The 27,351-nt window shown below is 42.5% G+C and overlaps 1 protein-coding gene across 1 annotated transcript in view; it reads left to right on the top strand.

Annotated features, from left to right (window-relative positions):
• The first annotated feature begins 479 nt into the window (after positions 1 to 479).
• BORCS5 (BLOC-1 related complex subunit 5) overlaps positions 480 to 27,351 on the top strand; it is a 73,666-nt gene continuing 46,794 nt past the window's right edge. Inside the window, exons 1-2 of the mRNA XM_082068683.1 lie at positions 480 to 670; positions 1,286 to 1,429. Coding sequence (XP_081924809.1) covers positions 613 to 670; positions 1,286 to 1,429 — 202 coding nt within the window. The 5' untranslated portion in view covers positions 480 to 612. The remainder of the gene's footprint in view (positions 671 to 1,285; positions 1,430 to 27,351) is intronic.

The raw sequence follows: 27,351 nt of genomic DNA, 5'->3' as shown, positions 1-27,351 counted from the left end.
ATCAATTATTTCTTAGCATCGATGTATGTCAACATTTTCAAAAATTGTAACGCATATATTGTAATTATGTGAATATAAGCAACACAAGAGCATCTAGTCTTTGGAGCACTGATAAAATAAAGAATGTTGCTTAACAGTATCTGCTGTTAAGTTTATTTCTCGGCTTCAGTGGTGGGCTTGCCTTAGGGCAGAAAAACTAATATCTGTAATTAAAAAAAAAGAAGGCGCCCTGTTTTGCGCACCCCGCCCCGAAAGTTTTTCACCCCCCGCCACGTGTACTCTCGGGGCCGCTTCCCGGGGCGCTGAGGCGAGGGCCAGGCCCCCCGCGGGCACAGGCGCTTGCAGGCCGGGGACGAACAGGAGGTGCCACCGCCCTCCCAGCCGCCGTCCCCTCGGCTCCCCCCTTCCCCAGCCGCAGCGGCCCCGCAGCGGAGCCCCGCCTGCCCGCCGTGGTGCGCAGCGCGGCGCCGGGCGGGGCCTGCCCGTGACCCGGGCGCAGACGCCGGCCGGCGCAGCCCAGAAGCCTGGGCGGCCGTGGCGGCCGCGGGAGCGGCGCTGCCTCCCGCGCTGCAGCAGAGGGAGGAGGCGGAGGCTGGCGGCGTCGCCGCCGCCATGGGAGCAGAGCAGAGTGGCGAGGCCGAGAGCCGCCCTGGCGAGCCCAGCGCCTCAGGTCGGTGCTCGCCGGCCTGGGAGGTGGGACGGGAGGGGACCGCGCGTTGGCGGGCGACAGGGCGACGGGAGCGGGGCTCCCGGGCGCCTCTGGCGAGGCGGGGGTGGCAGCGGGAGCGGGGTCCCGTGGCGGCGCCCCGCTGCAGGGGCTGGCGCAGCGGGAGCGGGGGAGGCGGTTGCTGCGGAGAAGGGAAGGGTTCTTCTTGGCGAGGCAGCAGCTGGCGGCGCCCAGCCCTTCCCCAGCGCGCCGGGCCCGCTCGGGGGGCGATGGGGGCACCAGCCGGGCAAGGGGAGGCAGGGCCGGCGAGGTGTGTGCACCCCGGAGCCCAGGCGAGGGCCCATCTCCTGCTGTCGGGATGAGGGAGCAGGGTGCAGAGCTCGGGGGAGGATGGTGAGGGGGTGTCAGTGGTGCAGGTGTTTCAAAATCAGCCGCTACGTCATTGTGAAAAAGCTTTGCTTGAACGTAATACGTTCTCAAGGGAAAGGGTGAGTGGGGAGCATACAGTCCTTTGGTGATCTTGATAATGTGTTTATACTGTAGAAAATGTACATGGCGCATTCACCTAGGGTTGAATTCTGGTGAAATTAGTCCACTTTCCCTCACCTATCTTTCCAGCATCTCCATCACCAGCCAAGCAACGAGCCAAAATGGATGACATTGTGGTGGTAGCCCCAGGAACACAGTCCTCCCGCAATGTCAGCAATGATCCAGATGTCATAAAACTGCAGGAAATTCCAACTTTTCAGCCCCTTTTGAAAGGTAAATAATTGTTCTTCCTTTGTTTTTAAAGGCCCTTTTTTTTTTTTCTACCTGATGAAGTGTGTGCTTTTTGTATCCCAAGGTTCCTACTAAAGTTCGTATTTCTGTCCGTATTTTTCACTACCCTGCTTGTTTCAAACCTTTCTTTTGTTCTTTTGTAATTATTCCTATCCTTCTGCACAGTGGGTGAACTGGTTTAGATGTATGCTAGTGATGTTCTCTGCAGTGGAAACATTTACTGTGGAGACAGCACTGCTCCAAGCATGCCAGCTTGTTGCGTTCCACTGGTTGATGCGAGATGCTGTTGTTACGTTCTAATATATAATGGGTGTCAGTCTCTAGTTTTGCTCTGAGCTCCACAAAACATCTGTGTGTTACTATCTTGAAGTCATAGCTACCTGTGTATGGATTCATTTGCTTGAAATCGAGATTTCTTGTTGGTGTTTCCAACCTGGAGGAGATTTTGTTCATGTTTTTAGGGGTAGGGTGTGTGGACTGAGGCTTGCATGGGTCCTCAAGCCATGTGTTGACAACATCGCTTTATATCAGTGGGCCTCTTAAATTCCAACTGTGTCTCTCTCCCTTTCTTTCTTTGTTTCTTTTCCTCCCATTTGTTTTTCTTCCCTTGTGCTCATTCTTTGTTCCTTCTATTCTGTTCAAAGGGAAGTGAAGATTTAAATCAGAGTTGTCAAGCCAACAGTTTACCAAAACCTGTTTGTGTGTTTTGTGGCCTGGCTTCTAGCTACTTCTTACTACACTGTGCAGAGTCTGTAGTATCTGAAAGTCCCTTAGGAAGGAAGATGTCTGGAGCAGCCTGCTCCTGGGCTCTTCTGCCTGGAACAGTGTGGGTCAGCAAACCTGTGTGACTGTGCAGTATAGTGCACAGTGAGCTAATGTTGTTTGTTTGTTGTTGTTGTTGTTGTTTTTTAATTCAAGGCATACTGTACTTGCATGCATTGACTGCAGCACTTACTTATGCCTTGTAGGCCTCCTGTGACAGAAAGGAAGGAGCTGGGATATTTAGCCTTCCCTACTGCTGGAAAAAATGATGTGGTCTTGTACAGCTGTGGGTTTAGGCACTACTGGTCTGAGCATCACTGACCGATGCATGGCTGCTGGGAAGATACGGCAGCTACTTTGCCCTGCAGTCGTCACTAGAGGTGATGTAATGTCACTTTTTGGACAGAAACTCTTTACTACTTTTTTGTGTGTGTGACCCGGAACATGACTAGAACTTGTGGACGCTACAATGTCCCAGTGGGCCAAATATTTGGCATTCTTTTGAGTACTCTTAGATGGAGGTCTGGGTGTATGCAGTGTTGACTGCTGTTTCCAGCAGAAGGGGCAGAAAGATAGATGTGCCACTAAATTGGAGAAAAGCAAACATGGATATTTTTGGGGTGGTACCAAGGAGAGTGTGTGTGTTAGTTACACAATCAAAAAAACCCACAAACTTTGCAGAATGTGATGTAGAAATCTCTATTTGGTGTATTACTGACACTTTCACTGCCATTTTAGAATGGACTGTAAGATTTCTGATGTTGGTGCAGCATTTGTGTCATCAGCAGGCTGGGTCATTACCTGTGGCCAGAACGTGCTTTGCCTGAGTCCTGCCTTGTGTGACAGACAGAGTGAGGATCTCTCCAGGGGCAGTAAATGTAAATATTGGAACCTAAATCCACAAAAGAAATCAGGAAGTTTTAATCCAAGAGACCAAATTTAGCAGATGCGTTAATGGAGGCAGTTGCGTATTTATAAGAGCATGGTGACGAAGAGTTTCAGTTCCACCCAGCCTTGGACCATGGTGAACAAACATGTTTTTCACAAGAGCTGTGGAAGTCCTGACAAGCAGAGCTGGTGATCGCTTGCAGAGGCAATGTTCCTGTGTGGGTGGTTGAGGAGCTTGAGGTGGGAAGTGAGAGAAGAGAGCAGCAACCATGTGGCTGAGATAGAAAGGCTGGAAGGTGCTGCCTTAGATGGCTAGTCCAGGTCCTTTAAGTCTTAAACATGCATATGTTAAGTTGTTTGATGGGAAGTTGTCTTGGTTACTGAGTTGCTTTTTCTGGTCTTACTTACTGAAGCTGCGTATGTGTGACAGAAACCTTCCCTTCTGTTGCTGTCACTTGGCCTGCTAAGACTTTCCTTGAGAGCCTCTTGAGATGTGGTGACATCTGGTGACTGCTTGGGAGTATTGCATGCTTAATTAAGTTCACTTCTGTGAACAGCTTGAGCAACAGGACGGTGATACTTGTGTTCATTACAGAAAGCAGTGTGGTTTGTTGAGTGAGCTGACTCTGAGAGACCCCAGATCTGCCACAGGCCCACTCAAGAGCTGTTGTTTTGGACTGGTCTCTTGTCTCATTTCTATATTCTTTACGTACAACATCATGTTCGTGGGAGGAATGAAGAAGGATACTAAAGATTTTTTAGGAGTTAATCCTAAAAACTTGTGTCTTGTGATCTACCAGCTTGGAAAACTGAAGATATGAACTCATAGCCCTTGTAAGCTTCATCATTCTCTCCAGTTTTTCCTTGGCTAACCAAAGCCAAGGGGCTTATTTTGCTTTTAAGTTTCAGAAGAAGCCTAATAGTTAAATTGATGGACAGGGTAAGCAAATGATCATGAAGAGACTGCATGTTATTGAGAGACAAGGCACTTAAGAGCCAAAGCACTCATCTCTCCTAGCCATACTGAGTTGAGCTTGCCATCAATGAAGCTGGACATCTTTGGTGTTGTATACCTTTGGACAGAAGAAAATGCCGGTGTTGTCTCCATTACATCTTTGATACTAGGCTTTCCTTCTACAGCAAAAAATGCACCTTGGAGTTACAGCCGTGATTGCATGGGGTCCTTCTGGGTAATGCTTGCCTTCTTCAAAGTGTGGTTGTTGTTACTGAGCGTGCATAGTAAGCAGTGTTTGAGAGGTCAGCATTTAAGCATCTGCTGATTCCATTGTTTGAACCTGTCAGATGTAGCCATTTAGTGGCATAGATGCTACTGCCCTGAAGTAGTTGTGTAGCACCTACTGTCATGAATCAAGGATGTGAGTGCCTTTTTTTTGATGCCAGAAAATATCTTATTTGGCACCATATTAATGTGGACAGAAAAGGGAGAGTGTCCTCGATACAGTGGGGTTAGGAAGGCATTCCAGCAGGCACCTGTTATTGCCACTTGTAAACATCAAATCACAACCCCACCAAAACTGAGAGGAAAGGAAAACTACTCTTAGGGAGTACCTCTAGGAGTGAAGTGCCTGATTGTTGTTCTTCAGAAACTGCTATATATGTGGGGTACAAAGAGGTCGTGTATACATACTTTTTTTTTCCCTGAATGCAAAAACACTTTCCAGTAAAAATGCTAGCATAGAGCTTCACTGTTGGATGAAACAAGAGTTGATTTTTTTTAAATTTTAAAAATTTTTAATTTTTTTTTTTTTAAGTAAGGGGGAAGTGTATAATCTGGACTCCTGGGAGAAACAGGGGAAGTCTCCAACCTTTTCCCTGGTTGCAAGCATTCCCTGTAGAGACCTTTTTTGTGCACAATACAGAACAAAATGTGATGTACTGTTTCTTTCCTTTATGTGGCTTTCTGAGGCTATTTGCATGAAAATGAAGCTTCTGTCGGTTCAGTGCCCCTGGTTCTTGCAGTCTGTTCATAGCATGAAGTCATTGCCAGCTGTGTATAAAATCAAAATCATGTCCTCTGAGTAGTCCAAAATGGTGATACTTTTGTAGCTTATGAACAAAGCAGCCTATCTTACAAAGATGTTTGGAATAACCCTAAAATGCAGGGTTTTATTGTGGTTGTGACTATGGAAGGTGGTTAAGGTACTACAGTGTGGGATTTCTCTCAGAAAGGCTCTTGCTGGATATGTAAAGTATTATCTTTGACCAGGGATTTGGCTTTTATGACCAGGGGATCCTTTTTGAGGACTAAGAAGTGCTGTAGGACTGCTATCTCCTACTGAGATAGGATCCACTTGGCAAAGTGTGGTTAGAGCATTTTTACCAACAGGTAGGCCACCCTGAAAATAAGAGTGTTAAATTAGTAATCGTTATGACCACATTTAAGTGAGGAAGCAGTGAACAGGGTTGAAAAGCAAAGGGTGAATATTCTGTGGTGGTCTTTTTTTTATTTTTATTTTTTTTTTTTCTGTGCAGTTTTTCTTGGTAATTAAAGATGGGTAGGGTATGGAATTAAACATTATTACAAAGCTTCCCAAAGCCTTTTGAAAAGGATGTTTAGGTTTTAAGTTTGTGTTGTGGAAACAGAATGCTCATTGCGTTGTTCCAGAGGGCATCAGCATCTCTCTCAAGCCTCAAGAAAGATGGAGGTCTGTCTTTCTTGTCGTAGTGAAGTGTTATGGTAAACAAAAAAGCTGGGTATGATACATATAAAGGACCTGTTGGTACATGTTAATAATATAGGAGAAACTGTTTGAGAACTAGTCATCCAGCTACAAATACAATTCCTATTCTGTGCCAAGGTCAGCAAGACCTAAGGCAAACAAGATGTTAGGAGCTTGGTAGTACGAACAAAAACTGTGATTTGTGTTTCTGTTAAAAGTCAAATTAAAATGGGTTGAGACTAGCACTCTTACTTTCCTTGACTGATTAGTTCTGAGAAAGGGAGCAGGACCATGTCTTGGCTTATAAACTTGCCATACGCTTTGAGGAGGGGTACCTCTGTGTTGACCTTGAAATCGCTGTTAACTGGTTAAAGTGAAATGCATATGAAGGTCTAATCTCCTTATGCCAAGAGGACATTGGAAATCAGATGCATCTGACTGGTAAGGTGTAGGACCTAGTGTGCTCTACTGGAATGTCGCCAATGAATCTTTCTAGGACAAGGATAAGCATATGTTGGGAAAGCACTTACAGCACGTCTGTGTGTGGTTTGTTGTGTGTTTTATTTTTGTATTTTATTTTTTCTTAATTTATTTGTTGTTGTTGTTCGTGGGTTTTTTTTTTTTTGAGTCCGTGAAGGACTTCAGAAATCTAAACCCGGGTAGGTTGGTGTTTTTTTTTTTTTTTAATTTTTCTCCCTCTCTCCCTCATATTTGTGTACTTTTATTCAACATTATTGTATTGCCTGTAAGTTAAGACTTACTTGAAAGAGTTGGTTGACTCTGTGACTGAAGGGCTGGTGAAATTTCTCTTCCTGCCTTCCCAGTTTGGTGTGTTATGTGAATATCTTCTCTGATTCATCTCCCTCTGTTTAACCTGATGTTTTATATCAATGACAATTACATGAAAAGAGATGTTCCTGTTAGAAACATGTGACTAGATGTATCTAAGTGTGTGTAAGTAGATATTTGGTGTGATTACTCCCCAAGACAGCTCATGTAGGGACATTGTGACAGTGTTATTCAGTGGACTGAAGTCTGAAAGGTGAGTCTACCCTGTGTAGGCTGGACAGGGTTGGAGAAAGAGTGTGACCTAATGAAAGCCCTGCCTGTTTGGTTCTCTCCTTTTTCACTGGCCACTGTGATACCTCCTGCTCTTTTCACTTTTGCTGTATTCTTCCAGCCATTAATAACATGAAGTATCTGTGTTTACTAGATAGGAGCTGCTATGTTGGATGCTTGAATGTGTAGAAACAAGAAGATTGTGCCTAGGATGTGTGTTGTGGTTTAACATGAGCTAGCAATACAACCATGATCACTGCTAACTCTCCCTGTCTCCGCCCCCCCAATAGGCGAGAGAATCAAAAGGGATGGGAGAAACTTGGAGATAAACAGTTTAATAAAATAACAAAACACTAATACACTACTAGTAAATATATATATATATATCTAAAAGATACTCAAGGCAATTCCTCACGAACGTGCTGAGCAGCCAGTCCCAGGAAACAGCACCTGGTCCCAAAGAGAGAAGAAAGAGGGAAAAAAGGCAGAAAGGCTCAGAGGCCTCTGCAGATCGGCAAAAGGCCGAACTATAACTCCTGATCCAAACTCCCCCAGCTGTGGCCCAGAGCAAGCAAGAGCAAGAAAGAGAGAGAAGAATGGAAGAGCCAGAAAACCAGAAGGCCCTGACTCCTTAAATAATTAGCATGAGGCTAATTGGGCTAATGGGATGGAATACTCTTAGTGCTCAGTCTGGATGTCAGTCAAGCTCTGCCCCATCCATGCTCCCCTTCGAGCACTCAGAACGTCCTTGGCTCTCAGACCAGAGCAATTAAAAACATTAACTCTGTGCTGGGGTGTTATCTGTTGTTCTTAAACTAAGTCCAAATAATGAGCATACTAGCTATGGAAAAGAAATGTTCCTGAATATATGAAGAAAATTAACCCATTTTCAGTCAAACCAGCACAATGTGTCTGTCATGCAGGGACTGCAGCATTTGCTGATGAGGGAAGGGATGGGATGCTGGAGTGGTGACTGAGTTCCTGGGGGGAACTCTGACACATGGACAGAAAATTTTAGTGTCTTTACTTACTATGGCAATGAGCAATATAGACGTGTGCAGATAAGCGATGCACAGGAAAAGGCCATGGGTGCTGAAACAAAAGAGCTGGCACTTAATGAGAAATGTTTGCCATGTTGGAGGAAAAGGTGACTGGTAATTACATATTTGAAACAGCATTTTAATGAGGAATCTCTGCTTATGAATATAACAGTTTTCTCTATTGTCATCTTCAGTGGTCACTTCAGTTATAAAGAAGGCTTACTTCCCTGTCTTCTAGTGTTGAAAATCTAAAATTAATGCTAAGGAAATGAGCTAGGTGTGCCAAAGGTCACTTTGCCATTACCTCTGGGGTAGGTCTGCCATTAGGAATCTATGAAACTGTCAATAGAAAGCAAGAAGGAAAGAAGTCTAAAATGCTTGTGAGATATTCCCTGCATCCTCACGACTCCTACCTCTGTCCTCAAAAAAACCCACAAACTCTACGTGTTTTGGCCCAAAGGCCCTATTCTGTGGCCCTGTAGCTTGACACATTTTCTTACAGGTGCATTCCAGCAAAGACCAGTGAGCTTTACAGGTCCCAGTGGGCGAGTGGCTGACTGATGGAAAGCATCGGCCAAGCACACTGTGCTGTTTAAACTGCATTCATCCCCAGTACTGACTTGTAGTTGTGTGTGGTGGCAGGACATTTCTTTTAAATATATATATTTTTTTTGGCTCCCGCACTGTGAATGAAAGGCCAAAGCTGCACCAACATGGTCATTTGCCAACAGTTTTTTTTTCTAAATTGTACCTAACAATATATGTCTTAATTTTGAATATCATTTGCTTTAAAATATATTTTTATATGTTTATGTATGTGTGCATATACTATACATATATGCTAGATCTATTATGTATATACTCTACCTACAAATGATGTGTATATATAGTGTGTATTTTCTGTACATACAAACTGTACATGTAAAGTGTACTTCTTGTGATTCTGCTTGGCTCCCTGTTAATGTTATTTTGCTTGACTGGTGGCCATCTCTGGAATGCTTGTGTCTTGCTATTAGAACAGCAGCAGTGTTGCAATGGATTGCTTTTGAAAAATGACTCTGATCTGAGGCTTCATAGGAGTTAAGTTTATCCAAGTCCAGAAGATTATTTGGTTTTAAGACAGTAAATTTATTGAGAAACATTATGATTAACCAACAGGAACAGTGTGAATTCTTACACCCTAAGTCCTAGTTCTTGATTTTTTTTTTCCTATGGGTGCTGATTCAGTTAAATACCATGGTCAAGGTAAGAGATGAGTGGATACTTCCGTATGTACCGCCTGCCTGCAGTTAACTGCACTTTCTGTAATGTCACATCATTCAAAAGCTTTGCTCTTTATTTCCCTGCTAGCAGAATAAATATTCCACTGTTAGCAGAATAAAAAGCAGATTCCGGAAAGTTGTATATGTAGATAACACCCTCTTTTTCTAATTAAGAGTTTGACTTACTAAAATTATATAAAGAAAAAAGGTTATTAAGACAGAAGTGAAGAAGCAAGTCTGCTCAAGCCCCAAACCTTGTAATCAAAGCAGCGTGGTGGGAGCTTAGCTTAACCGTGTTCTCTCTGTATAACTGTGTAAGATGAGATCAACAGCCAAGCAATAAAGCACAGGTCAACAGGCTCATTGTTATAAAACCTTGAAGTTTAGAATCACATTTGATCTGCCTCTAGTTCTTTTTTAGGGCAGCTTAATGAAAAGGGAAATAGGAGTGGTTCATTTGGCTTGAACAGTGAATGCTGACATACTGAATTTTGTAATATTCCTTCTATTTTCTTTGTGGGGCTGGTCATGGTATGCTCGGCTTAGTAGTCAGCACCCTTGCACATGTAAACCATAAGATGCACAATTGCAGATTATGTATTGAATGCAGATACACAGATGATCTGCTGGAGATACCACTTTTCTAGTTGCTATAGTAACACAATTACTAGTAGTAATGTTTAGCAGGAAGTGGAATTGTTGTGCGTTGTAGTGATACATAAGCACCACTCTGCCTGTGTGCTGTACAGCTGAACTTGGAAGCCAATGTCAACCTGAGGCCATGGTCAGAGAAGGGACAACATCAGTCAAGGAGAAGAAGGAGCAGATGCACACGCTGTGAAGCAATGGTTTGTTTCAGTAACGTATGTTCAAGGTGAAATTATGACTTTGCTGAGGACGAGGGCAAAGCTGTCAGTTTCAGCAGAGCAAAGGTTTAATTTTTTTGTCTGTCCCAGAATAGTATGCGTTTCTATATAGTTTAAGTTGATATGGTACAGCGCTGAAGTTGATGTTTGAACTTTAACAGTAACAAACATGTTCTGGAGACAGTGAAGGAAGTTTCATGACGAGATGGATAGACTTGACAGCCCCTCCACCCTCACACCCTTAAGCTAGATCTGCAAAGGACTTGTTCAGCAGATGGGGACATCTCGGGGGGTTTTGGGCTCACTTGACTGTTTATACAGTCTGTGTTAAGGAACCCTAAGGCAGAAGGCATTTGTAGTTTAGGAAAAGGGATTGGAGACCAGGATCCCCACTACCTTGTTCACTCTAGCTCCCCACTATCCCTTTTATTTATGCACCTTCCTCTCGGCTGTTCCTTGGCCATGCATGCTGAGCTAAGGGGCTCTGGACAGCCTTTGACATAAAGAGCTGCTGCTGAGACGCTACTCAGCCTCCATAAAGCTGTTGGTCATCCTTGACATATTCTGTAGCAGGATTTTAGTGCTTGGGGAGATTTTTTTTTTTATGGTGGAAACTCTAACTTCCAGCAATCTTAAGACATGTGAGAAGTTCTGAAGATTGTCCTGCAGTGGTGAGTGCCTTTTGTGGGGTGATGTCTTAGATGCTTGTGGAGTTTTTGTCTGAGGTTTCTCCTTGTGTGTGCTTGAGTGGTTAAGTTCCCTGGGTACTTTTACCTGTGTTGCTCATGTCTATGTCTGTCATGTTCCAAAATGTTTACTAACTGTGACTCTAGCCTATAATTTCAAAGACACGTGTTATGCCCTGGTTGGCCTTGATGTGTTCATTACATGTAAAATGTCATGCAGTGTGATATCTCCTGCCTGATTGACTCTTGTATTAGAGTATTTGGGCTGGTTTGAGGTGCTGTATCTGGTGTTTTCTCACTTTGGTGAAGAGTTGAAGGGCAGAAGTAAGTGCACATGATGTTATGAGAGGTATTTTTTTTACCATGTGAAGAGCACACAGTATAAATACTGGTCTGCAGTTTGAATTCACTTGTGTGTGTTTTTTTCCTTTCAGTAGCTGGTGCACGTAGAAATGATACTCTTGAAGTGATAGGTGAGTGTTCTAATGCAGTGAAAATTGGGACTTTATGTTCACAGGCTGTCGTCCTCTAATTGCTACAGTTGGGATATCCCTTAGAAGTCACTTGTGTAACTTGCAGAGACAGAAATATCATAGTGCAGACTGCAGTTCAGTGCTGCAGTAGAAGACCCGAGAAGCTGAGTCAATAGAACTGGGTCCTTTCCACCGCATTATATCAGCCTGACAATGATGTGTCGTGGCCAAGGGAAAGGTGTCACAGCGGGAGGAGTGCTGCCTTGGCATCTGCCCTCTGACCGGTGGCCGGGAGTCAAGGGGACAGTGTCACAGGCTGCTAGTAAGTAACTCTACTCCTTACTCCTGGGGCATGAAACAAACAGCTTTCTCTTGTACAGCGGTCCTTTGACTCAGTGCTGCAATGTCCTTTCTCTGTTTCCTGATTTGCTGCTCCTTACTCTTGCAGTCCTTTGTTAATATAACTATTGAGATTTGTGGCGACTGCAGTCTAGGTAACTACCACAGGGTGTCACTGGAATACAAAAGGAGTAATAGATGTGGCTGAAAAGAGCTGGAAACCTTGCTGAAACAGTGCATTGGAAACTTTATTTTCAAGCTCTTTTCGTGAACATTTGTGTTTTAGTCGCATTCACTGTACCAAGTGACCAAGGTCTTGGTGGCCTTACTGGCAAGCTGGGCTTGGTACCAGCTGGACCTGTGAGCTGAGCCATACAGTGCTTAAGCAAGAGGTGACTGCAGGCTGAAACAGTATTGGTTTGTGAGGAGGAGATGGTGCAGAGATCTCCTCAAAGTCTTTCAGAAGTCTTTAGGATCTTGACAAACAAAAATCTCCTGCGCCACTTATTTTCAGTTGGTGATACTGGGGGTTTTCTAAGTGCGTGTGTGGTCATAAAGTGAAAGTATAAATCAGCACTAATTCAGATGGAAGCTCTTGAGCTTGGGCTCCTGTCCACAGCTCTAGATCCTCACCTCAGTTCACCATCTGTAACAAGGAGTTTAATCGTATTTTCTTGACAACACTGTTTTGGTCATAGATGTGTTGAACACTGAGGTGTTCTCATCCTAAGACACTGATGCATGGTAAGTTTTTTCCTCAGTGGCCCACTGTGCTGGGAAAAATGCTCATCCAACACAGGGAATGGAACTGGGGAATTGATGTGTCTAGAAAGTGATTGCAACACCCTCTCCTTCCCCACCCAAATGTTCAGCTCAATCAGATCTTCTTTCTAGTTCATCACCAGCCCTATAAACCAGTGTTGCTGCCTGAGTGCACAACATGGTATGAACTGAGACCCTTTAGCTAATGGGCAAGGGGAGAGAGGTGAAATGAGAAAGGGGAAAAGGGAAAGAAATTATGCATCTATTAAGTGATAACCTAAAATTCTGGATATTACCCCACCTTCCTAGTGTGTGAGATACAGCTAATCTCACACAAATGAACACATTTGTTTGGGGAGAATCTTTGTGTTGATCAGCTTAAAATCCAATGCTTAGCCAGTCCTCACGTTATTCCTTAGGAAAGGGAGTGTGGAAGGTGAATGGCTTGAACCTTCATCTCTGCCTTCCAAATGTCACGAAGATATCTTGTCTCCAGTCTATCATGTCAGTAAAAACTCTTTGAATTTGCAAGGGATTTATGTGATTCTCTTTTCATTAATGTGTTAATGGGAGGTTGGTACCAAAACATCTGGATGTGTGTAGCAAAACAGCTGGAGAGTAATGTCCTTCACCATATGCTGTCCAAACCTTTTGGTGCTTGGGAAGGTGTTAGTGCTCACCAGGAACTTGAAGCTATAACCTATAGCTGTTGGGTTTTTTTTTTTTTTTTTTTTTTTAAATTTTTTTTAATTAACATGCTAGTATAGGCAACCTCTATGTTTGCCTAAACTTGCTTTCAGTGAGACACCATGCAAAATTGCTTGTGTGTGTTCTCCTCCCCATGATTTCACTGCTCAAAGTGAGATTGCTGGCAAGATACGCTTCATCATCCCTTGGATGTTGGTATAAAATTACTGGAGTCTTGAGTTTCATCATTTGAAATTCATTGTTTCTGCAAACTCTTTCTAAAATCACATGCCAGCTATGAGGGGTTGGAAGCCATGTTTCAAATTAAACCAGAGGTGCTGAGAAGCACACTTCTCCTGAAGGATCTCTTACTTCTTCAGATATCACCTGGCTCAGACAAATGATCATCTCTTCTCACTAGGTTTTTACTGTGGTATGTCTTTTTTTGTGGCGGATTTCTTTTTCTCTGTGTGTGGGCGATCCTTCAAGGACAGGATGCTCCTGTGACTGGCCCTGCCCCATGTGTCTTGGTCCATTGCGCCTTTTCTGTGTCCCTTGTGTGACTGGAAGCTGACCTGGAGGCCGTTGTGTTGCAGATGCCACTTGCAGTTTTGCCAGCGTGTGAATGGGATGTTTCCAGAGAGCTCCCTGGAAAGTGGGATCTAATGGATCAGGGCATTAAAAGTCATAGTGATCAAGAGACTTGAAAAAAACATTATAACTTCCATCTGTCTGTGTTTTGGTGAGTTAACGCTTTGCTTGTAGTTCTTGGTGAGACTAACATGATGGTGTGATGTGCAGGAGATGGATGAGCAGTGTGTATAATCCTGGTGATATGTTTCACAGGTTTTAAATAAAATTGCTTGTGTTTTAAAATGCTCTTTTCAATATGATACAAATAAAGGCACTGCTGGCACTCTTGTTGCTGGCTGATCTCTTTGCAAGGAACGGATCAGGGCTTTTTATCCAGTCTTATCCTTCATAATAGAAGTCTTGGGGGATTTCTGTCAACTAAACAAGGCCTGAACCTAAAGAGAAGGCTTTGATTTTCATTTTAATCTTTAGGTCTCTTGATTTCATCTGAGTAATCAGAATTTTTTTCTGTTATAGGAAGTGGAAGAGATTCTAGAGATGGAACTTCCTAAGTAATGCATGCTGCTTTACCTCCTCTGAGATTAAATTTCATTTTCTGTCATATGGAAGTGGCAAAAAGCAAATGATTAGAATGGAAGTACATGTTTGCATTTATAGATTTGTGGTAACAAGATGACTTAGAGTAGAATACCTACCTTGTTGCTTTTTATTGCCTCCAATTGAGGGGTCTCATAACCAGTTTTAGTATTAACTGAAATTTGGAGGCAATTTAGATGGTGTCTGAGCAGCTTTCATTGCAATAGTTTGAAAACCTCCACTGTTTCACATTTCCTTAGTTATCCTTCTGATTTACTAGATTCTGTGGTAGAGAAGGTAGTAAGGGAGCGTGCATTAGTCATTGAGATTAGAGGCTTCATTTATTTTCTTGAACATTTGCATAGATTTTTTTTTTGTTGTTGTTAACTGAAATAATTCCAGAGCTCTAAAGTGTTCTTGGATGTATAGGTGTGTGGTGGCAGAAGCAAAATTGCTGTTTTATCAGAGATGAATCTAAACTTTGCAGAGCTTTGTTGTCTTTGGAGCCAGGAGCCCAGTGGAGCTTTAAAATGGAACTCACTGCATCTCTGCTTTTTGCCAGCACAGGGTGGTCCAGAGACTTGAGGTGCCAGTGTGGATTCACTTTGGCCAGCCTAACACGTGAGGTCCTGGAGGACCATGCTTTGGAGAGGACAGGGATTTGGCTGTGACTTCAAATTCTGTGGGCTGTTTGGCCTCTTGCCTCAACCTGAAACCACGGAAGTTACAAGAAGTGCAAACCCATGGGGCTTTTATCCATGTTGCCTTTGACATATTACCAGTAAAACACAAGGCCCAGTAACAAATGCAGTTTCTTAGGAGTGAGGATCACTGCAGGCAGTTGGCGTTTGCTTGCTTCATTTGCTAATAAAGACAACAGGGGATAAAAATCAGTCTTTAGTTTATGTATTACACTGGTCTCAAGTTGCAATCATTTCAAGGGTCCAAATGACTGGTTTGATGGACTTTATTCTTTATATTTCCGTACTGTGAGTCTACACTATGATCCTGGCTTGGACAAGTTGTGTGCATGTATTATGTGATACTTACAGCTTCTTATCGAATGACCAACAAAAAGAGAAGAATGAAATGTCATATTAATTTATTTCAATCTTCCATAATAGATGTGCTGTCTACCTGCTGTCCGGTGTTAGGAGATAAATGTGATTCTTCTGTCTGTCCTTGCTTAGTTATCAAGTGTTCTGTCTTTAATATTGGGATATTGGGAGCATCTGCTGGTATTTTTGTGAAGAACAAACAAAGCTATTGATAGTTATTAGTGAAGCTTTGTGCAAAAATGTGTTTCTTCTGCTATAAAAGAGATTGCTGTTCCCTGTGACCTTGTAAACTGTTGCTGTGGTACTGCTTCAAACAACAGGGGGTTTAGGTGTCTTGCTGTTAAAAATTATCTGCTGCTGTGGGGTATTTGTGTTGAATACACCATCTACGTGAAAGACCCTGCTACTACAAAACTCTAATTAAGATCTTAAGTTAGATTTGTGCTCCAATGTGCTCTTGTTGTGGTGGTTGTGTATTGGTTTCATTTTGTTTGGGGTTTTTTGTGTGTTTTTGTTTGTTTGTTTTATCTGTTGCTTTTTTTTAAGTTTGGAAGAAATAAGGCTTACATAGTCCTGTTCTGCATTTAACAATTTCAAAGATATGCAGAGGTGCATTGCTGACGGGAAGGGGAAGGCATCGACTGTCACTGCATGTTGAAATGGACATGTGAAGTAATTCAAAGTCTGTTTGCTAACAGCTTAGAAACTTCTGGAGGCTGATGAGGAACTTGATGCAAACCAGAGTCTTGTATTCACTAGGTTGTAATTGTTCCAACTGTAGTAAATATGGAATCTGATCAGTACTGAAATGGAAGTCATGGCACAGTAATGAAGACTAGCGCGTTAATAAATCAATGTATCAGATGTCAAAGGTAGTGCAGGAAACAAAAATTAACAGACTTGAAGTGGTGAAAATGGGCAAATTCTGATGTAAAATGCAGAGGCAGACGAGCTGTCAGTTGTTAGGAATGGATTTGGACTAATTTTTTAAAATGCCGGAAGTCTGTTTTACATGATTCTTGTGTTTTAAACATACCGATTATGTCTGACTCTTGCAGCGGTGGAGAGAGACTTGGGTTTATTGGACCCGGAAGACAGAGGTTTTCCAGGACGTTGGCCTTGAGTTTCTCCAAATTAACTCTTATGTATATTGCCCTCATATTTTTTTTTTTTTTAAAGGCACAGGTTTTCTTGTCTTAAGAAATTTGGACCAAAATTGTAAAAATGTTTTTAAAAGACTGAACAAACAACATAAAAACCAAACAAAAACCAACCACAGAGCCCTGCTGGTTAAAGCTATTTGCCTGAAGTATGTTTCTCCAAAGGGCCTGTTAAAATCATCTCCAGTACATCAACTGATGATTGGGCTGTGGTGGTGCTTTAAACTTCCCATTCTTCAAATGCCAAATGCCTTTATTGGTATCTGAATCTAATTATTTTTCTTGTCAATGTTTGCAGCTGTATTTGGATGAAGAATGTGGAGAATCAACCTAGCCCTTCATCCCAAGCAATGAGACAAATATGGGAAGAGTAGATTTCTTTTTCACATCATAGCTCTTACCTGTGCAAAGAAAACTGTGGCATTGTGTCTACCTTGATGCCTTGATCTTGCGGAGGAAAGCATCTACAAAGGTGTGGGTTAATGTTTTGGTTGCATGAACTATTTAAAATCTAAATTAAAATAGTTTTTCTGTGCAGTGGATTGACAGGAGTGAGTTAGAGGCCTTGTACTGTGGCATTAGGACTGACATGCAAAAGGTTGATCTCTCAATAAATAAGGTACGGAAGGCTGGCTGAGTTGGCTAAAAAGGGGGGCTGTGCTTATGTGTGCCGTCATGGTCAATGTGCAACAGGAAAAGATAAGGGTAGTGCATACAGGACAAAAGAAAAGGGAGAAATTGTTAAATATTGACAGATCAGGTACACTTTTTGGAAAAAGGGGAGAAGGTGAGGATGTTTGTTTTCTGACCTCCAATTAATTAATATTTGACCCGTGGTCATGGGTGACTCATTGCTACTATCTCTTCCTTGTAAATGCAATTTTAAGATGAAAGAAAAATAGGGTGATTAGCATAACTAAGGTACTATCTGGGTCATAAAAAAGGGAAGGTGTTTCTGGCAGGCTAGGGGCCTGAACTGGCTCGTTCTGGGATCGGGCAGACACTGGGGCTGGTGTGGGGAGAAACCCCATGAGCGGTGGAATAAGGTCACATCGGGGTCAGCTGAGATCAGCTTTGCCACTTATGGAGCCGCAGCGGTTGAGTAAGGCTGGAGCACACAGGCTTACGTCTGCGGTTGGTACGTCATTCACCATAAATCCATCATGGAGATTTCCATCTGGAAACATCTGGCACCGTGCTGGTTCAGACTAGCTGTCCCGACTAGGTACTTCACAGCTAAGGAGACGCTTATCTCGGCTGTTTTAAGGCAAGCACGTTACCAAATTAGGGTCTGGACTTGATGCAGAGAAGAAAACACACACAGAATCTGAGGCGCAGAGGTTTTCCAAGAAGTGTCCCGGCTGGATTCGCCTCTGCGCTTTTGTGGTCTGTCCCCTGGGAAGTGTGGAGCACACTGGAGGGCAGCCTGGCAGTGCCAGGGGTGGTAGCCCGGGGGCAGGAGCAGAGTTCTGGCTGTCTCAGCTGGACCTGCGGACTTGCACCTCTGTGGCTTTCTGTGCAAATATTTGGTATTCCGCCCTCTGATTCCCTCTTTGATTTAGTGATTTTTTTTTTTTTTTTCCCCAAAAGCAGGGGTGAACAAAACAGGCTGAGCTAATGATTTGAGGCTTTCTTTCTAAAAGCAGCAGAGTTGATGTTGGGAAAGCAGTCCTTGCAGGGAACTAAGGTTGAAAAAGATTTAAAAGTGCTGAGACTGTTCACAAATCTTTTGTTTAGAAACAGTTTTGATGCCAAGTATTTTGATGCTTCTGATTTTTCCCTTCCCTTCTTAAATGAAGGGACTTAGCAGGAAACCAAAATCTGTACTACTTCTAATTTTTTACCTTACTGAATTTTTTCAGAAGGCAGATCACACACTATACTGTGCTAAACTGTCTCTTTATTACCCAGATGGCTGCACTTATTTTTCTTGCTTATCAAAATAAGGTACAGTGAAATAGAGATAAGAGCATATTATTGTATTGTTCAAGCCATGATTATCAGAAAATATAATTAAATAAATCTTACTCTGCAATTGAAAACCACAGAAATCTCTCTCTCCTTTATAATTTCCCCAGCTTCTAGTCTGTACTACCATGCCTTAAATGAAACTTGCAGTGTTTGAGTTCCTGTCTCTTTGATTGAAGTCTATGTGCATGTAAGAAAAAAAAGAAGGAATGAGACCTTCTCAAGTGCTTTTCTCTTTCTGTGGCCCACCACACCAGTTACTTCCCCTTTGGCTCCATTTTGTGAAGGAAATATTTCACAAATGCACCCTTGCATGAAATAGAAGGGATTTTAGTTGATGGCATTTGGTTTAAAAAAAAAAGAAAAAAAGAAGATATATTTTCCAGTATACGCATTCTCAGAGGCAAGGGCGTTCCTCAGACATGAGGTGTTTGAGGGAGGCCAGACTAATAGATAATGTGCTAGATTAAGTGTATCCTGGTAAAAGCTTAGTCATTGGTGTTGGGTTTTTGTTGGTTGGTTGGTGTTTTTTGTTTTTTGTAAGACTACTTATTGGGTTGTTTCTTGGAATTAAAAGCAAGTTGTGTATTTTATTATTATTACTCCTTTTATATTAGGTATAGGTGGAGCCAATGTCTCAGTAGGATTGGGGTGGGGAGGGAGAATTGACTTCAGCTTGGCATTTACCAGTGCCCAGAAAGGTATTATTCAGCCTCTATACTCAGTTTAATATATCAGATTACAACCAAATACTTCCTTGGTACTTGTGGATAGTTTATTATAGTAAAAATGAGAATGACTTCACTTTTCTTTCAAATATATGTCCAAGTCTTTGGACCTCAGGATAGTAGTCTTTATATGAGCACATGTATCATTTAGATAACTTTTTTCCAGAACTTTTAGTGAAATAGGTGAGTTTCTTCCAAGCGTTTGTCAAATTGGCATTTTCTGTGAGCAAATCCAGCATGTATATTCATCAAGGTGCTTTGATTGCTTTCACTCAGCCATAATATTTACCTTTAATGCCCCTCTCTCCAAACCTGCTTCACTCTTCTCCTTAGTAGGGCAGTTTCTGAGGGGCTTTTGGGACAGAATCAGCTCTCCATGTGCACCGGGACCGTTTGCTGTGAGGCTGCCCAGCAGCAGACAGATTGCTGTGTGCTGAGCCGCAGGTGGCTGTGTGCCTTGTGCCACTCTGGTGGAGCAAACACATGGTAAAAAAAAAAGTAGGATGCAATGGAAAAAGGGGCTGGATCCTCTTTTTTGAGCACAAAGGAAGGAATCTGTGCCAGCGTCCTAGCTGTAATATGCCTTAACATACCGGTGTCGGCTGCTCTGTTAAGTACGCTTCCGCTCTCTGTGTGTAATGGTAAAATAAGGTAATGTTTCCATTCACCAACTCACCGCACCATTTACTCGACTGGCAGTTTAAAACAGTGTCAGTGCAATTTAAGGGAGGGGCAAGAGTTCTGCTGTTGAGAACTTAAGCACTATTTCATTAGATGTTGGTATTTTGCTCAGAGCTATTGCTATCCCACTTTACATTCTCAGCTGTGGGACATTTTCTCCTGAAATGAAGCCAGGATGTGCTCACTTGCACAGAACTGTGTGCAAATGCCTTTGTCCCCTTGAGTCTCCGTTATCAAAGTTTGGAATCCGCTGTACCTCACTTATATCTAGTTTTGTTCTTTTAACACACTAGACTTGTTCCAGCCAAGATGTTGGTCATGAAGCACAGGGATAAGATCTTAAGCTTGAAAGAAAATTTCTTAATTCTTCTTCAGGAAATGTAATAAATGACCTTAAAATAGTGCCTTATCTCATGTGTATACTAAACTTCAGCTCTTGTTTGTCTCTCCTTTTATTACAAAAGGAATAAACATTCTTTGAATCCGTAAGGATCAGAGAGCTGAAAGACTCCTACATTCACATGTGGTTTTTTTCCTTTGTTTCAATAACCTAAGGCTGTCTGTTCCTTACCACCTTTGTGTTTTTTCTTCACAGTGACATTTTAGATCTTGCCTACCTGAAGAGCCTTATCCTTAAACTAATACTTTGCATTAAATGCGTGGTGGTGGAAGAGCAGCTGCTCCCTGTGGAGCTCCCTGTAGTTCCAGGGACACTCAGAGCTGGCAATGCTGCTGCTGGGGGAGCCAGGTCCTCATCTCCAGGGCTGCAGTAAAGCAAGTGGCAATGCCAATGTGGTGCTGTTTTTTGTGTTGGTGGGGTTTTTTTTTTTTTTTGTTTGTTTGTTTTATTTTTGGTTTTGCCCTATTCTTCTTTAGCTATATGCCTCATGATGCTTACGAAGCAAAAAACAGACTCACTTAACAGCAGGCCCCAATGTTCAAAATGGCCTCAAGTCACACCGCAGCAGCTTTTGATTCAAAGTCGAGATTGGAAGATCTCCTCAGTATTCTTGTCCTTGCAAGTGTGGACTTGGAAGGATACTGTTGTGAGTGTCCTCACTAGAAATACTTCAGAGTAGGATGATTCAATCAGAGACTGTGAGGTTTTAAAGGCATTTGTTGCTTGAATGTGGGTGGGGGTTAATGAACCGTAGAATTAACAGTTTTGTTCAAGAGGATGCCTGTATTCCCATTCTCATGTGAAGTGGTAGTGTAAAGATATTGAGGTGATCTCTTCTGTCCAGGAAGGCATCCTGTCAAAACTAAAAAGGGAGGAAGAATGATTAGATTGATTCTTTGCTCTCAAAATGTAGAAAGCAATTAATTGCAGCTGCACCAGAGAGCTCTGCTCTTCTGAGGAGAGGAGTTTGGTGTGACATTAAATATACTTGCCCTCAGGCATGGTCTTGGTGTGTAGTTAATCATGCACTCTAAAGGTGATGGTTTTTAAACCTGTGTGGAGGGGTGTGTGTTTAACTCCTTCTGTGCCCCCTGGTTTGGGATAATAACCATAGTTTTCTGTTATAAAATTGCTCTGTATTAAGAAACATGTTCCTCATGTGAAATAATTTATAGGCCTGTCATGGTTGAGACGGACAAACGACATAGACCAAGTTTTTCCAGGATGAAAGTAGTACATGCCATTTATTGCCACAAGTGCATTTGTATACAATTCTACCAATTCATGTGTCTCCTCACTATTGGTTACAAGTTACAGCAGTAACATCTCATTGGCTATTTTTGTTATCATCAATGTTACTTTTACTCCCTTCTCTCTCACGGGTACATCCTTAACATCTCCGGATACTCCTTTACTCCCATCTTTCTCAAGGGCAGGCCTTAATATCTTCAAGGCTCATTTCTGTTCCCATGCCCTCTGTCAGGGAATCCATGGACCCACTGTAGTCCCACATAGACCTTCAACATATCTCTGGTTAATGTAGTTACTTTGGGATGCTGGCATCTTAGGGGGGGATGTGTGTGTGTATACACATATGTATATGTGTGTGTGTGCATGTTTCTAGTGCTTGTGATAGGTTAGATAATACACCGCAGGGTGCAGAGAAACTGATGATGTTCTGTGTACTAGAACAGATGGACCAAGACTCCATAGCTGGTCTAGTTCTGGCTATTTAGGTGTCAGTAGAAGTGAACCTTGTTGCTAGCTAGACCTTCCTGTAGGAAGAGATTTAAAAATGACTTTCCTGTACTTCAAAAGTAAAAGCTAATATTTTCAAGAGAAATCACTGATGTTGGGACCCTTTGGTTTTCGGATATTCAGTTTTAATAGTGTCTTTAAACAGTCCCCTTGCTGCTCCCTCCTGCTCCCTCCTGCTCCCTCCTGCTCCCTCCTGCTCCCCTCCAGTTCTGACCTGCTGGACCAGCAGTGAGAGAGAAGAGTTTGTTCCTGGGATGGGGGGTTGGATTGATTCATAGATCCATGAACCTACTGTGTCTAACAAAGTATCAATGAGGATGTGACAGGTAAAAATAACTAGGTGACTGTACACTGAAACACATAAAGGTAACTGCTGTGATCTGCTTTGCTGCCTCTGCTTCTGGGGATAATAAAGTCCAAAAAAGGCTGTTTTAAGAACATCTTACACTACTGTAGCCTTTTATTCCGTGACTGTCAATGTTAAAAATGTGGTCACAAAGTTGAGTTTTCACTGTCCTCTTCTTCAGATGTAATTAAACAGTCATTGCATAGTTGTTTTCTGATGTCTTTGAAAGGAAGCTGTTTCTGCAAAGTGGATACAATCTGTTATCTGAGCAGCAGTCTAGTGTGTGGCTGAACTGCTGATCAACTCCTGTGCAGAAATGATGCCTGGAATACAGTTCATGAATGTTCTAGATTCATCATTTCTTAATAGAGGGCTTGGACTGATGCATTAGTTTTCCTTTTTGGCTACATCTAGCAAGCTAACACCTCATGGAGGATTTGGAAAAGTAAAATAAGGAAGAAAGCTTTTTTTTTTTTTTTCTTGAATGAACATTTGATTCCTATCAAAATGACATTTGTTGTCTTGAAATTGTATAACCCTCTTGTATTAAAGTGAGGCAATCACTGAAGAACTGCACATTTAAAGGATATTTGTTCTGAAAGCTTTCAGAAGACAAAATTTCTCTGCCCTGTGTGAGCAAAGTGCTTGGCTTGGGCTCTACCTGTAAGATTAGTACCATGGGGATTGTTATTCACTTCTTATGTGCAGATTGTACCTAGGGTTCGTGTAGTTAATTTGCCTGTGCTGATGGATGGGAGAACATTAAAACAATGCTATACACAACTGGAAAACTCTGAATGCAGAGACTGATGGAGGGAGGTTGATGTCCTCTCCAAGGCATAGTGAGACAGTCTGGCTCCTCAGGATCAAGTTATGCAATGTAGTTTGAGCTGATGTAATAGAATAGCTCCCTCCTGTCCAAAGGAGGAGAATACACCCCCTCACATTCCTCCTCCACATACGTTCACCCTCCATTCATCCTCACAAAGTCTGACACTGATCTGACCAAGGTGAAGCTGATTCATGTTGTTAACCTGGCAGAAAAGTCTTCGTATGCCACATTAATTTTCCATCGTTAATAAGCTGGTTTACTGCTGGTACAAGAGAAGAGTTATATGCAGGGCCACCCCTTTATGATAATGATGAACCCTTAGGAGTGATGTGATACACCTTCACACCAAGGTTTTGCTCCTGTGGCACTTGAGTGTTGTTGCTTGATGACCTGGTTCCTTCCCACCTTCCCTTTGTGCTGGCTTCAGCACTTGTTTGGATGATGTGCAGAAACACATCAGCATCTAAGCTGCCATGGTTTTCAGGTGTGAAAAAAGAGCTTTGCATGTTTTACTCTTGGTGAGACTCAGGTTTGCCAGGACTTGAGCTCCCTGCTGGCACTGGCCTGGTAGGTGCATACTGGCATCACATGGCACACATGTGGCACACTGTCTGCACCTGAATCCTGCTCAGAACTCAAAGCTACATCTGTCCCTTTAGATGAAGTCATGCCTTCTACATCTGATTGCAGCATTTGCTGGGTAAAATAAGTCTAATAGAATGTACTTCTGCCATTTATATTGTCAGTTGCAATATATATTGACCACTTCAGTAAAAATGTTGGATTATTTTTTTCCAGCAAACTACAGTAACAAACTTGGATCCAACAGTAAGTCTCTAGTGAATTAAAATCCGATTTTTTTTTTTTTTTTTGGCCATGACTGCAATTGTTCTGGATAAAAAAGACTCTTCCTAATTCTTATTTGTTTTTGAAGTCATTGAATGGCCTGTTCATTCTTGGCCATTTTCTTGTATTCCTCCTCCTCTAAAATGGTTGCGCAATGTGACATTAAAATCAATAATTCCTCATTGATGATTGCTCTCAGGCTATGACATCAGGATTTTCTGGAAATATAAATTCATAGTGCTGATAGCAGACTACATGATTTCATTCTGGAAACACGCCAGTACAGTTGGGCTCCCTGATGTGCAGGATGCAAGGGAGGAGATAATACAGCAATAGTGTGCGTATGTGCCTTATACATTTGGTCTGTGTTTTCGATTTTGTTTTCTAGGGACTGCTGTGTTACAAGAGCACATCTTTAATTCTGATAAAATAAGAGCATCTCCTTGCTGTTGATTGTTCGAATATTTTGTTGTTCTGATTCAGCTTTTCTGTTTTCTGCCTTTGCATTATTCATTTTTGCCTGGCAAAATGAATTAATTGCTTTTTAAAAATATTGCTGCAGGGATGAGTCTGCCATAGGCATTCTACTGCTTGCCTTTCCACAATTCCTGATGGTCTAATATGTGGGTTTTGGAGGCCTGGTGCAGACCTGTGTTGAGGCAGCGCTCTGCTCTGAAGCAGATGCGTTCAGAAGGATTATCAGGAACGTTCTTCCTTTGCACGTGGGTGGAGTGGGCTCAGTGTTCAAGTGAGAAAGGCTATGGCAGGCGGCTCCAGAAGTTAGGGATCGCAATTAGATGCTGGAACAGTCAGCCACAGGATGCTGACGGGGCCAAGAATTTAACAAGGTTCGAAAAGGAGTTGGATCTTTGCTTAGGGGTTAGGAATAGAGGGAGTTGTCAGAAAAAATGATTACCAAACGTTTTGGAGGGAGTATCAAACCTTATGGTTTTGCGTCTGTGCTGGTTTCTAGATATGAGGCCAGCTTACCCAGCTTCTGCTGCTTCTGGGGCTCTTAATATTGCAGAGGATATGCAGGACTAGTCAGACCTCTCGTTAGTTGTCCACTTCAGCAGTTCTGTATTCAGAAAACTATGCCCAAGGCTTCTGGAGACTGGGAACGTTGCATCTGTAGGTTTGGCTTGCAATGCGGTGTCCTCTTGGTTTCAAACATTTTGAAGACAGACTGCTCGTGTTCAGGAAAGATACTTGTATCCTCAGCAATAATACCATATCTGTGTGAGCTCCCAAAGTGCCTTGGTGAGGACTAATGTATTTTGGGTGATGACTTTTAGACAGCACAAGGCAGTGTCAGGGAGACTCAAACCAAATCAGTAAGGCAGAGACATTCTCAGCTAATAAAGCTATTAAGTGCATGCTTGAGCTGTATGCCTCCTTGGACCAAACTCTTTTGCGAGATACTGTATTGGGCCTCGTAGCTGTGCCTGCTAATTCAATGTTGACTAGTACCTTTTGATGAAGCTTTTTATTTTTGCCTCATGTATACGTTGTACACACCTCAAGCACTGAAGTGGTCTTTGGGGAGTGCCATAAGCACAGTGAGTTTCATCTCCCGACGTTCCAGCTGGCTCGCTAAATACAGTTTGAACTTAAAGCTGGTTGAAGGCAGTCTTGTTTTCTCTGCTCCCTTGTGCTATCCCTGCCTCTCATGCAGCCAGACAGGGAGCTGAGCCAACTGAAAACTTAACCCTACCCTCTCCAAAAATAACACTAGTTCTCCTCAATCTCAGCTCCCTGCACGAGCTTTCCACCTAGCTGTAAGAGTGCCAGTGACAGCATAAAGGAGATATCAATATAACATGGCTAGTTGTATATGTGGGTGTAGGACAGAAGGTTTGACTTAAATTGGTTTACTCTGTATGCTGAGATACTGTGTTTCTACCTGCAATCCTAAAAACAGATGCAAAGCAGAAGCAAGTGGGTACTTTACCCCCCCTTTTTATCGAAAAAATAAACCTTCAGTCTTTGAGCTTAGGCTTCTATGAACTCTTTTTATCCAGAAAGAGGCTGTTTATTTATTTTGCTGCCAGTTTTAAGATAAAACTAAACTGGTAAAAATGTTGTCTGAATTTTGAAGTAATCTTATGGGTTAATTCCAGTGCTTTTGGATAAAATGAAAATGAGATAATTTTCTTCCTCTTTCTATGTTTCCTGGAAAAACCGGTTGCAAACAAGGGTAGTGATATTGTCAAGGAATGCTCATTAGTGTTCTCCTTCTCTAGCAGTGACGTAATTTCTTGGTGCCTAAGTGGTAGGGTCTTACACTATGCCTCTACCAGTTTTAAAAATTTTCATTAGGAAATGACAATAGGATGCAAAGAAACTTCCAGGATTGGAGTGCGTACAGCTCTGTGGATGAATGAATCTTTGAAGCATATGGTCTGATGACTGAGAAGTTGCCATTTGTCTGTAGGGAAAGTAATCTTTTTTTTTTTTTTTAAATTGTTTGGATGACATGAATGAAAGGCAATGTCACCTTCAATAAAGCATGTTTAATGCCAGGAATCTTAAGAGTTTACATTGTGATTTTTGTGCTGCAGCCATAGTTGAGAAGTTCCAGGCCAGGCTGGACTGGGCTCTGAGCAAACTGATCTAGTTGAAGATGTCCCTGCTCATTGCAGGGTGGTTGGTCTAGATGACCTTTGAAGGTCCCTTCCAACCCATACTGTTCTATGATTCCACAAGTACTTAGTATCTCCAGAGCAAGTGTTTTCTGCCCTGTGGTTTTCTGTGTTTTGAACCTGTCCAGGTATCTGGTAGTAGTCTGGTGAAAGTTAGTGTCTGGGATGCCAACTGCTTGCACTCTCCCTCTCTCTAATGGGACCTGAAGGATGAACCCTGCTACAAACCTAGCTCCTCAACCTGTATTTCACTTGGTTAAACCAGGGCAGATTGGTTAAAGCATGCAGAGAAATGACTGGCAGCTATTGCAAAATGTACAAAGACTTTCTTCTTTTCAAACTGTACAAAGACAAAACTGGTGGAGCCTGCAAAACATGTTTTATGTTATTGGCCTGGTGGAGAAGCAAGTATATTCTTAAAAGACTGAAGGTGGGGAAGTTGGAGGTAGATAGCTATGAAGTTTAGTGTGCTCTAGGAGGGTAGAGGTTGGGATAAATGAGGCAAAAAGAGTGGCTTTCTGACTTAGAGATTGGAATGCTTTTGGTAAAGAGGACCAGAAAGGAGCTTCAGGCCCTTTGCTTGGAGAAGGGGAAGGTAAAGCTGCTCCTGTCAGAAAGACAGGATGATTGTTGAAGCCAGTGGGTGCAGGTGGCAGAAGTTGTGTGAATAGGGGCTTAGTGCCTTGTTCCAGTGTGACCTCAGGGACGTGTTTCTGTGTGCCACAGTTCTGGATGGTAGTCATGCGTGATTTTTAGGAACTTAGGTGGAGATCACAGGAATTATAAGTTGAAACACCTGTGTTTATTTTG

Source organism: Streptopelia decaocto, assembly GCF_964273445.1.
Source record: "Streptopelia decaocto genome assembly, chromosome: 1".
Classification (NCBI taxonomy): Eukaryota; Metazoa; Chordata; class Aves; order Columbiformes; family Columbidae; genus Streptopelia; species Streptopelia decaocto.
This window is presented reverse-complemented; position numbering and strand designations above follow the sequence as displayed.